Source organism: Balaenoptera musculus, chromosome 3 (genome assembly GCF_009873245.2).
Source record: "Balaenoptera musculus isolate JJ_BM4_2016_0621 chromosome 3, mBalMus1.pri.v3, whole genome shotgun sequence".
Taxonomy (NCBI): domain Eukaryota; kingdom Metazoa; phylum Chordata; class Mammalia; order Artiodactyla; family Balaenopteridae; genus Balaenoptera; species Balaenoptera musculus.
The window spans coordinates 135,702,587-135,715,961 of NC_045787.1; the positions used below are offsets into that span (position 1 = coordinate 135,702,587).

At 39.0% G+C, this 13,375-nt stretch overlaps 1 protein-coding gene across 1 annotated transcript in view; it reads right to left on the bottom strand.

The window, feature by feature from the left end:
- The window catches only part of TENM2 (teneurin transmembrane protein 2), a 463,195-nt gene that overhangs the window by 78,344 nt on the left and 371,476 nt on the right, over positions 1–13,375 (bottom strand). The window contains exons 16-18 of the mRNA XM_036847957.1: positions 12,640–12,907; positions 930–1,073; positions 232–481 (exon numbers count right to left, since the gene is read on the bottom strand). Of these exons, the coding sequence (XP_036703852.1) occupies positions 232–481; positions 930–1,073; positions 12,640–12,907 (662 nt within the window). The remainder of the gene's footprint in view (positions 1–231; positions 482–929; positions 1,074–12,639; positions 12,908–13,375) is intronic.

A 13,375-nucleotide genomic window follows, 5' to 3' on the forward strand; every position in this document is an offset into this window, starting at 1 on the left:
GCCGTAAGGCAGGTGTCGACAACTGTACTAAATACACATGCAGTGTTTTATAGATACACAAAGCATTTCCCCTAGTCCTTATCTGATTCCAGGCCTAGGTTTTAAACCTCAGCCCATCACACAGAATCTGTATTCTCTGAAGAACCCCGCATGCGGCCACCATTTACCCAGGGAAGTTCTGTAGCAGTGGGAGCAATAGGGTAAAAGAAGGTTTTCTGTGCAGTCACTTACCGTAACTCCAAGATGCTGGTCACGTTTCGGGAGGGAAAGATGCGCCGGATGTAATTGAAGTCACCAACGAAGAGGCTCCCATCGACTCCAACAGCCAGAGCTACTGGGGCTAGCAGCTTGTTGCCTTCAGCAAGGCCGTTGCAGCTAGGACAGGAAATGCTCCGGCGGCGGCCGTTGCCCATGATGCTGGTGATGATGGCGGGCTGCTGGGTCAGGAACTGGTTCTCCCCAGTGCCCTTGTGTAGGATTCCTGGGGCAGGGGCAGTAAACGGGGGCAGTTACTGCAGCCCTCTGGGGAGGACGCTTCTATCGGCTTACTGAGGATGAGGGGAAGTGACAGAGGGAAGAGAAACAGTAGGAAACGGCAACTTTGGGGAGCTCCCCAACTTCCTCATGATGCTGAGAGAGCTGTAATAGGATAGGTAACCCCCAAGGCCGTGGTACGGGGTAAGACAACATTTGTAGAGATCACTGAAGAAGAATTGTGAGGTACACTAAGGTGGATGGTCTGGAAAAACCAGCTCAACATTCCTTGACATTTAAAAGGAGAAGGTGGTAAAACCTACGAGTATTTTGGTCATTTGATGAAAAAGAGCTGCGGGAAGGGGAGGGGGCTACCACTTAAATGTCAAGGCTGGAGAGAAGGTTCCAGAGGCAAGACTAGGCCGTGTTTGGGAAAAGGAAATGTGCTCACATACCACTTTTAACGTTGAGGATGTGATGTTTGTCCAGGGACCAGCCCCCGAGGCTGGAAGGGTCCAGCTCAAATCCCTGAAGGAGGGCTGTCCTTTTCTCCCACAGGATGAGACTGGGGCAGGTCTCATATTCAAACCCGACAGACACTGAAAGATAAAAGGGGGTGGGGCAGAGTGGGAGATGAGAGAGTTTACTTGATTACTCCAGAGCCCTCCAGCAGGAATGAGAAACTTGTGCTCACGGTAATACAGATTCAGCTCAAAAAACTCACTCGAGACAGGCTGATTGCTTTTCTCCTTGTGATTCCATACAATATTAAATTCAAATTTCAAGCTGAACTCAACCTTGAAACTTTACACAGTAGTAGTCTGTGGGGATGGAAAGACCTTTCCAATGAACAGTTGGCTTTCAAAAATGACCCCAGTGATGGGGAGGGAAGAGATGAATCATTTAGAAACTGAATACAACGCTCCTTTAGAGACGGACAGGAGACCGTTTCCCTCAGCCTGCTGTTCACGGCCTGCATTCGCTATTATTTTGCGTTATTTATTTTCACTCACTAGGAGAAAGACCTATGGAAGCTTTGTGGCTCATTTATAAGGAGATTCTGGAGGCAACAGCTTGTGTTAGCTGAGGCACTTTGTACATTCACTGAGGATTCCAGAGAGTTCCAAGTGAGGCAGGCATGGGGACACAGCCTGCCAATTATGTGGCAATTCAGTGGGGAACAGAATCCAAAAACTATAAAAATCCTGCATTTGCCACATGGACAAATAGGAGAGAGGGGTGGGAGAAGAAGGATTTTAGTCCCAATTCTGTTCCAGCTCACACTTCCTCGTGGCTCCATCTCTCCCGTGTGTAAAACAGAGCAAGTGAAGCCTCAGTTTCTCAGAGAGATGTCGTGAGGATAGAGGAGACAAAACGCCGAGATGCCATACATTTTTATTTGGAACGCCGCTTTAGAAACATGAGGCATTGTTATTATGGCTGTTCCTTCTACATTAAATTCTTAACTATGTGTGTCACCTTTGGGGATTCTCCACAGCTTCTTTTAAATCCTGAGATACAGGAGTGTTGAAATGAAGGAAAGATACATTGTATCTTTTAAAAAAAACCATGTATGTACTGGCTTGTCCTCTGAAAATTCCAAGAAACAATGACCAACTCAGTAGCAAAGAGAAGTGCTAGTGCCTGGTTTGTGGCCTTGAAATATTATTTCTCATTACAAGGAATCAGGGCTCCTTGAAGAAACGGCTGGAGCAAGAAATGAACAATAGAAGACCAGGCGATTTTATCACACCAGATAGCAAGGAAGGAAATAAAATCTACTAGGGCCAAGTCAAAAGAATTTGGGAATCAGCTTGAAGAAGCTTCCACTGACCAAAGATGAGACAATGTGACTATTAGGAAAGATAATAACTTCAATGGATGTATTAGAGGTATTTCAGCCTGTGAGTTCATAATGGTATTTAAAAACACTGATTTGCCACCAATAGAGGATGTGAGAGAGCCAACTTATTATGTTGAAAACTGGTAAATAAAGGGAAAGAATCAAGCATTTATCCTTTCTTTCTTATTTGAACTGTACCTCAAATAACCAAGTAGTTAATGAGAAAGTATCTCTATATAAAAGTATTCTAGCTGGTAAGTAATAAAGAAGCAATGACAGAATTAAAATATCATTTTGCAATTCCTAATGACCTAATGAATCTAGGCAATGAGCATCAATGCTGCTGAAATCACAAAAGAATAGACAAGCTGACATTAGTCACCTCCAGACAGAAGAAGACAGACCATCTATCAAGCTGTCTTGCTTAAAAAAAAAAAGTCAAAGAATAAAATACTTAGGAATAAATTTAACCAAGGAGGTGAAAGACCTGTACACTGAAAATGACAAGAAAGTGATGAAAGAAACTGGAGAAGACACAAATAAATGGAAAGATACTCCATGCTCATGGATTAGAAGAATTAATATTGTTAAAATGTCCATACTACCCAAAGCAAAGTACAGATTCAATGTAATCCCTATCAAAATTCCAATGCTATTTTTTCACAGATATAGAAAAAACACTCCTAAAATCTGTATGGAACCACAAAACCCTGAACTGTCAAAGCTATCTTGAGAAGAAGAACAAAGCTGGAAGCATCACATGCTCAGATTTCAAACTATATTGCACAGCTATAGTAACCAAAACAGTATGGTGCTGGCATGAAAACAGACACAAAGATCAATGGAATAGATTAGGGAGTCCAGAAATAAACCCAAGCATACATAGTCTATTAATTTATGACAAAGGAGCCAAGAATATACAATGGGCAAAGGACACTCTCTTCAATAAATGGGTTGGGAAAGCTGGACAGCCACATGTGAAAAAAAGAAAAGAAAAGAAAAGGAAAAGAAAAAGAAATTGTATCACTCTATGCCACTCACAAAAATGAACTCAAATGGATTAAAAGCTTGAATGTAAGACCTAAAACCATAGAACTCCTAGAAGAAAACACAGGCAATAAGCTCCTTAACATCAGTCATTGCAATGATTTTTTAAATTTGACACCCAAAGGAAAGGAAACTAAAGCAAAAAGGAACAAGTGGGACTACATCAAACTAAAAAGCTTCTGCACAGCAAAGGAAACCATCCATAAAATGATAAAGAAACCTACTGAATGAGAGAAAATATTTGCAAATCATATATCTGATAAGGGGCTAATGTCCAAAGTATATAAAGAACTTATACCACTTGACAGCCAAAAACCAAAGAACCCAATTAAAAAATGGGCAAAGGAACTGAATAGACATCTATCCAAGGAAGACATACACAAGGCCAATGGTATGTGAAAAGATGCTCAGCATCACTAATCTTCAGGGAAATGCAAATCAAACCTACGATGAGATATCACCTCACACCTGTCAGAATGGCTATCATCAAAAAGAGGATGTGGAGGAAAGGAATGCTTGTGTGCTGTTGGTGGGAATGTAAACTGGTGCAGCCATTATGGAAAACAGTATGGAGGTTTCTCAAAAACTTAAAAATAAAACTACCATAGGACCCAGCAATTCCACTTCTTGGTATCTATCTGGAGGAAACAAAAACATCAACAGTGAAAAGATACATGCACCCCTATACTCGTTGCAGCATTACTTACAATAGCTAAGATATAGAAACAACCAAGGTGTCCATCGACAGATGAATGGATAAAAATGATGTGATATACAATCAATGAAATATTATTCAGCCATAAAAAAGAATGAAATCTTGCCATTTGTGACAACATGAATAGACTTTGAGGGCATTATGTTAAGTGAAATAAGTCAGATAAAGAAAGACAAATACTGTATAATCTCACCTATATGTGGATCTAAAAATTTGTGTAAATAGGAATATCATTTGCTCTAAATACCTCAATGTTTTATTGTGAGAAACAGTAAATTTTGGGGACTTCCCTGGTGACACAGTGGTTAAGAATCTGCCTGCCAATTCAGGGGACATGGGTTCGAGCCCTGGTCTGGGAAGATCCCACATGCCACAGAGCAACTAAGCCCATGCACCACAACTACTGAGCCTGTGCTCTAGAGCCTGCGAGCCACAGCTACTGAAGCCCGCGCGCCTAGAGCCTGTGCTCCACAACAAAGAAGCCGCCACAGTGAGAAGCCTGTGCACTGCAATGAAGAGTAGCCTCCGCTCACCACAACTAGAGAAAGCTCGCATGCACCAACGAAGACCCAACACAGCCAAAAATAAATAAATAAAATTTTTTGGTGAAATCTAAGTAATGTTTTTAAAGTGTTTATGAAACAAAGATGATCATAAGCAGAATAAAAAAAAATAAAAACAAACAATCCAAAAGACAAAAAGCCAAGCTCATGTACAGGGAACAGATTGGTGGTTGCCAGAGGAAGGGGCTGGGTGGACCAAACAGGTGAAGAAAGTCAAAAGATACAAACTTTCAGTTAAAAAATAAATGAGGGCTTCCCTGGTGGCGCAGTGGTTGAGAATCTGCCTGCCAATGCAGGGGACACGGGTTCGAGTCCTGGTCCGGGAGGATCCCACATGCCGCGGAGCAACTAGGCCCGTGAGCCACAACTACTGAGCCTGCGCGTCTGGAGCCTGTGCTCCGCAACAAGAGAGGCCGCGATAGTGAGAGGCCTGCGCACCGCGATGAAGAGTGGCCCCCGCTCGCCGCAACTAGAGAAAGCCCTCGCACAGAAAAGCGAAGACCCAACACAGCCATAAATAAATAAAAATTAAAAAAAAAAAACAATTAAAAAAAAATGAGTCACAGGGATGTGATATACAACATGGTAACTATAATTAGTAATGCCATACTGTACATTTGAAAGTTGCTAAGAGAGTAGATCTTAAAAGTTCTCATCACCAGAAAAAAATTTTGTAACTATGTATGGTGACAGATGTTAACTAGATCTACTGTAGTCATCATTTTGCAATATATACAAATATCAAATCATTATGTTGTATACATTATATGTCAGTTACACCTCAAAAAAGTTGGTATAGATAAAATATCAAACTTGAACCTAGAAAGCCTCAAGGTCCAACTATCAATTTATAGGAGATATAGGACAGAGGAATATGTTAAACAGCCACAGGTGTGCAATCAGAAAACAAACCAGACTATGGGAAATGCTACAGGCAAACAATACAGTTTCTTCAACAAATAAATCATAAAACCTAAAAAAAGAGGTTGAAATGGAAGGAGAAACCATAGATTAAAATAATTGAAGAGAAATCAACCAGTTGCACAAGGTGGATCTCATCTGGATTCATAGTAAGTACAGGTAAAAATCTATAGTAATTACACAAAGGAACATGAGAGAAAGTCAAAGTAACTAATACCAAAGACAGCAAAAAAAGAAAGAAGGAACAATGGATCACAAAAGGGCCAGAAAACAAAGAATAAAATGACAATACTAAGTCCCTATCATTAATTAGTTTAAATGTAAACAGATTAAATTCTCCAATCAAAAGACATGAAATGGCTGAACGAATAAAACCAACAAGAGCCAATGTTATGATGCCTATAAGAGACTCACTATAGCCATAAGGACCCATATGGACTGAGAATGAAGGTATGGAAAAAGGCGTTTCAAACTTTCAAGCAAATGGTAATCCCATCCCCCCCAAAAAGCAGGGGTAGCTATATTTATATCACACAAAATAGACTTCAAACTAAGAGTGTTAAAAAGAGACAAAGAAGGCCATTATATAATGGTAAAGTGGTAGATACATCAAGAAGATATAACAGTTATAAATATTTATGCACCCAACAGTGGAGCACGTAGATATATAAAGCACAAACTAGCAGAGCTAAAAGGAGAAATAAACCATAATAGGATAAAGTTGGGGACTTGAATATCCCACTCTCAAAAATGGACAGATCATCCAGACAGAAAGTCATAAAGGAAATAGAGGATTTGAACAACACTACAGACCAAATGGACCTAACAAACATACATAGAACATTCTATCCAACAATGGCAGAAGTGTATGTGGAACATTTTCTAGGATAGACCATATGTTAGGCCACAAAACAAGTCTTAGCAAATTCAGGAAGATTAAAATCATACCAAATATCTTCTCTGACCACAATGCCATGAAACTAGAGCTCAATAACAAGAGGAAAACTGGAAAATTAAAAAATATATGGAAATTAAAAAACACTCTCCTGAATAACCAATAGATTAAGGAAGAAACTAAAGGGGAAATAAAAAGAGACAAATTAAAATGGAAACACAAATACCAGAACTTCTGGGATGCATTAAAAGCCAGTTCTGGGGCTTCCCTGATGGCGCAGTGGTTGAGAGTGTGCCTGCCAATGCAGGGGACACGGGTTCGAGCCCTGGTCTGGGAAGATCCCACATGCCGCGGAGCAACTAGGCCTGTGAGCCACAATTACTGAGCCTGCGCGTCTGGAGCCTGTGCTCCGCAACAAGAGAGGCCGCGATAGTGAGAGGCCCACGCACCGCGATGAAGAGTGGCCCCCGCTTGCCACAACTAGAGAAAGCCCTTGCACAGAAACGAAGACCCAACTCAGCCATAAATAAAATAAAAAAAAAAAAAAAAAAAAAAAGCCAGTTCTAAGAGGGAAGTTCATAGCAATAAGCACCTACATTAAGGAAGATCCCAAATAAACAATCTAATTTTGTGCCTTAAGGAACTAGAAAAAGAAGAACAAACTGAGCCCGAAGTTAGCAGAATAAAGGAAATAATAAATATTGGAGCATAAATGAATAAAATAGAAAAGAGAAAAACAATAGAAAATGTTAACCAAACAAAGAGTTGGTTCTTTAAAAAGATAAACAAAATTGACAAACCCTTAATTAGACTACCTAGGGAAAAAAACAGAGAAGACCCAAATAAACAAAATTATGAATGAATAAGGACACATTATTTAATAATTTATACTACAGAAATACAAAGGATCATAAGAGGCTCCTCTGAATAACTATACACCAACAAACTGAACAACCTAGAAGAAATGGAAAAATTCTTAAAGACATACAACTTACCAAGACTGCATCAGGAAGAAATAGAAAATCTGAATGACCAATTGCTGGTCTGGAAGAAATAGAAAATCTGAACGACCAATTGCTGGTCTGGAAGAAATAGAAAATCTGAATGACCAATTGCTAGTAAAGAGATTGAATCAGTAATCAAAAATCTCCCAATGAAGAAAAGCTTAGGACCAGATGGCTTCACTAATGAATTTTCCCAAACATTTTAAGAAGAATCAACACCAATCCTTCTCAAACTCTTCCAAAAAATCAAAGAGGAGGGAACACTTTCCCAACCTCATTTTCAAGGCCAGCATTACCCTGATACCAAAACCAGAAAAGGACACTATCAGAAAAGAAAACTACAGGTCAGTATCCCTGATAAGTACAGATGCAAAAATTCTCAATAAAATACTAGCAAATCAAATTCAGCAGCATATTAAAATGATCATACACCATGATCCGGTGGGATTTATCTCTGGGATGCAAGGATGGTTCAACATATGCAACTTAATCAATGTGATAATCCAATTAACAGGATAAAAGAAAAAATCATACGATTATTTCAAGAGGTGCAGAAAAAGCATTTGACAATACTCAACATCCATTCATGATAAAAACTCTGAACAATATAGGCATAGAAAAAACCCAACTCAACAAAATAAAGGCCATATATGACAAGCCTGCAGCTAACATCATACTCAATGGAAAACTGTTGAAAGCTTTTCCTCTAAGATCAGGAACAAGACAGGAGTGCCCATTCTCACCACTCCTAGTCAACATAGTATTAGAAGTCCTAACTGGAGTAATCAGGAAGAAAAATAAATAAGAACTGGAAAGGAAGCAGTAAAATTGTCCCTATTTGCCAGTGGCATGATTTTATATATAGAAAATCCTAAAGACTCAAAAAAAAAAATGTTAAGACTTAATCAGTAAATTCAGTAAAGCCACAGGATACAAAATTAACATACAAAAACCAGTAGCATTTCTATACACCAACAATGAATTTTCTGAATAAGAAATAAAATAAATAAATTCCATTTATAATAGCATCAAAAAATACTTAGGAATACATTTAATCAAGGAGGTGAAAGATCTCTACTCTGAAAACTACAAGACATTGAAAGAAATCAAAGAAAACACAAATAAATGGAAGGTATCTTGTGTTCATGGACTGGAAGAATTAAGAGTGTTAAAATGTCAATACTACCAAAAGCCATTTATAGATTCAATGTAATTCCTATTAAGATTCCAATAGCATTTTTTTACAGAAGTAGAAAAAAACACTCCTAAAAGTTATATGGAACCACAAAAGACTCCGAGTAGCCAAAGAAATACTGAGAAAGCAGAAAAAAGCAGGATGCCTCATACTTCCTGATTTCAGGCTATATTATAAAGCCATAGTCATCAAAACTGTATGGTACTGGCATAGAAACGGACAAAGAGACAATTGGAATAGAACTGACAGCCCAGAAATAAACCCATGCATATATGGTCAACTAATATTTGACAAAGCAGCCAAGAATACTCAATGGAAGAAGACAGTCTTTTCAATAAATGGTGCCAGGATAATTGCATATTCTCATGTACTAGAATGAAACTGGACCCATATCTATACCACTTACAAAAATTAACCCAAAATGGATTAAATACTTAAATGTAAGACCTGAAACTATAAGGAAACAGGAATAAAGCTCCTTGACATGGGTCTTGGTAATGATTTTTTTGGCTATGATACCTAAAGCACAAGTAACAAAATCGAAAATAAGCAAGTGGGACTACATCAAACTAAAAAGCTTCTGCACAAGAAACCATAAAAGTGAAAAAACAACCTATATAATGGGAAAAATATTTGCAAATCGTAGATCTGATAAGGAGTTAATATCCAAAACACATAAAGAACTTACACAACTCAATAGCAAAAAAACCCAAATAATCCAATTAAAAAATGGGCAAAGGACCTGAATAGACATTTCTCCAAAGAAGATACACAAAAGGCTGACAGATACATGAAAAAATGCTGAACATCACTGGTCATTAGGGAAATGCAAACGAAAAGCACAATGAGAAAACACCTCATGCCTATTAGAATGGCCACCAAAAAGACAAGGGATAACAAATGCTGGTGAGGATGTGGAGAAAAGGGGACCGTTGTGCAACGTTGGTGGGACTGGAAACAGTATGGAGGTTCCTGAAAAATTAAAAATTAAAGTACCATATGATCCAGCAATTCTACTTCTGGGAATATATCTGAAGAAATGGAAACACTATGTCAAAGAGATATTTGCACTCCCATGTTCATAGCAGCATAATCAAGATATGGGAACAATGTAAGTGTCCACTGATGGATGAATGAATAAAGAAACTGTAGTATGTATATGTGTGTGTGTATATATATATATATATATATATATATATATATATATATGTATATGTATACATATACATAGTATATACATATATATACACACACATACATATATACATATGTGTGTGTGCATATATATGTATATATATATGTATATACACACACACACACACAATGAAATATTACTGAGCCATAAAAAATGGGAAATCCTACCATTTGCAACAACATGATGGAACTTGAAGGCATTATGCTAAGTGAAATAAGTCAGACAGAGAAAGCCAAACACTGTATGATCTCACTTATATGTGGAACTAAAACCAAAACAAACTCATAGAAAAACATACCAAACTTGAGGTTTACCAGAGGCAGAGAGTGGGGAACAGGGAAATTGGATGAAGGTGGTGGAAAAGTACAAACTCCCAGATACAAGATAAATAAGTACTAGGGATGTAATGTACAACATGATGACTATAGTTAATACTGCTGTATGATATACAGGAAAGTTGTTGAAAGACTAAATCCTATGAGTTCTCATCACAATTTTCCTTTTTTCTCTTCTTTTTTATTGTATCTTTATGAGAAGATGAATGCTAGCTGAATCTATTGTGCTAATCATTTCACAATATAAGTAAATCAACTATCATGCTGTAGGTCATAAATTTATACAGTGATGTATGTCAATTATTTCTCAGTAAAGCTGGGAAAAATGAGCTAGCGATGAAAGGGAAAACCACAGATTAAAAAAATTTAAGAGAACCCAGCTATTCCCTTCTTGGTATATATCCAGAGGACACCAAAACATTAATTCAAAAAATATATACACCTCTATGTTCACTGCAGTATTATGTACAATAGCTAAGATATGGAAACAACCTAACTGTCCACTGATGGATGAATGAATAAAGAAATTGCGGTATATATAGACAATCGAATACTACTCAGCCATAAAAAGAATGAAAGCCTGCCAGTGTGACAATGTGGATGGGCCTTGAAGGTATTATGCTAAGTGAAATAAGTCAGAAGGAGAAAGACAGATCCTGAATGATTTCACTCATATGTGGAATCTAAAAAAACAAAACAAATGAACAAACAAAATAAAACAAAAACAAACTCAGAGATATAGAGATTAGATTAGTGGTTACCAGAGGGGAAGGGGTTTGGAGGGTGGGCAAAATGGGTGAAGGGGGTCAGCTGTATGGTGATGGGTACTAACTACAGTTGTGGTGGTGATTACTTTGTAGTGTATACAGATGTCGAATTATAATGCTGTAAACCTGAAAACTATATAATAACAAAAAATTTGTTGCAAAAGGTAGATCTTATTTGGATTCTGATTCAAACAAATAAAGTACTACTTTATTTTATGATACTCATAAGGCAACTGAAATATTGAACAATGACTGGCTATTCGACATTAAGAACTTATTGTGTTTCTTTGTTGTGATATTGTTGTTAGGCTTTTAAAGTGTTTTTTAGAGATACACTCTGATATACTACAGATGAAATGATTTGATGTTTGGGACTTGCTTCAGAAAAATATGGGAGGCAGAGGAGTGGATGAAGGTAAGGAAGAAACAAGATGTGTTGATAATGGTAGGAGCTGGAGTACATGCGGTGCATTATGATATTCAGTCTTCTTTTTGATGTTGGCTATCATTTTGATATTGGCTAAAGCCTGACATAATATTTATTAAATTAGCCACTGTTTATATTTAAATGCACTCGTTACTCCAATAACTTACTACTGTCTTTAAGTTATTAACTCCACCCATTGACGAAGCAGACCACAAGGGCCATATTCTGAGCATGTGTAGCGTGCTAGGGCTGTGACTTTAGGCAACTTGCTTACCCTCTCCCTCTTGTCCCATCTGCACAATGGGGATTATGAGAGGGTCTACTTGATAGGGTTATTGAGAGGTCACCCAAGACAAAGGATTTAGCACAATGCTCTGCAGCAAGGGAGTGTCTGATAAACACTGGCTGCCAATTACGGTGAAAATTTCTGAGTTTGCTGGTTTCTTATTTTGGTAACTGACTGCAGTTCTTGAAAACCACAAGCCTACTGGTGAAGAAAATACAGGATTCTGGATTTTAATTAATCCCAGACAGCTTTTTACAAGTAAGAAAATATACTGGGTAGGTTGATATGAATCCACAGCTCACAACTCTTCAAAGACCGATAACGATATGACCCTTCTCTTATGGTGGTCTTTCCCAAGTGGGAAATCACGTGATTCCCTCAGAGGCAAAGCCTGAAGCACAGCACGTGGCTTTCAGCCCCCCTCTAGCTCCGTCTTCTGGTTTTCTGGTTCTGTGCCACCTGAGAGTGTTCTCTCTGGAACATGATCGAGCCCCTGCCCACCTCTCTCCCCATCTCAAATAGTCTCCCTGTGCACTACATTCCAGCCACACTGGCCTATCTTTGTCCTTCAAAAACACCTCGCTCTTCTCTTTTTCTGCCAGGAAAAGAATGCTCTTTTCCTGATTTTCACACGGCTCCTTTTCATTCAAGTCTCTGTTTAAACATCACCTGCTGAGGAACCTTCCCTGAAGGCCCACCCACCGTTGCCCCTCTTCCTCAGTATACAACACATTTTTATTTTCATATTAGCACCTAACGCTGCTTGATATTTTCTTGTCCAGGCTGTGTTTATTATTTCGATCCCCCAGTAGAATAGGAAGTCCACGGAAGAGGACGCTTGTCTGCTTATGGACCACTGCCTCCCTAGCTACTAGAATAGTTCTTGGCACGTACTAGGAACTCAATAAATACAGGTTGATTTAATGCATGCCGAAATCCAAGAATCAATAAGGGGTTGAAACTGAAACATACCAACAGCGTCAGAGAGTCCGTAGACCCTTTGGCCATAGGCATCTGTCTTGTCCCAGATGAAGGTGTAGGCCAGGTTGGGAGAGGCCTGGAATGACTTCTGGAAGAGGTGCCCCTCTACAGCTACCATCAGATGAACCTTGATGAGGTTCAGGGGCACCGTGGACTGGGTCATGGTGATCTTCAGCAGCGACTTGTAGCCTGCGGTCCTGGAGCTCAGGTAGCGAAGCTTCACGTTGGAACCAGGGAGCTCAATTTCTTCATGAAGAACCTGGAGAGGAAACGCAAGGTAGATACACTGCATCAAAGGCACCCCGGCAGCTGGGCTGCTTGTAACCCAAGGCTACCTGTCTGCTACCACCCTCACCAAAGCATCACGCCTTACGGGGGAGTGCAAGAACCACTTTCCATGGCCGAGAAGAGAGAAAAAAAACCCCCAACAACCGAAACTTTATCCTGCACTACGGAGCAAAGTGGCTGAGGTTATGATTTTTGGATTAATAATTATTCTTGGTCACTGTTGTGTTTCTTTTTAAAACCACGCTGTTGGCAAAAGATGTAAATAAGAACAGCAGGCTTTATTGCTAGTTGCATGCAAGGAGGCCACAAGAGGCTGTAATTATATGAACCTGCAACTTCCACCGACAATTGCTATAAAGCAACAGGGAGGCAATAATGTAATATGCCCTCTGTCGTAACACCGATGTAGATCATTAAAGCGCCTCTTATCATGTATCTC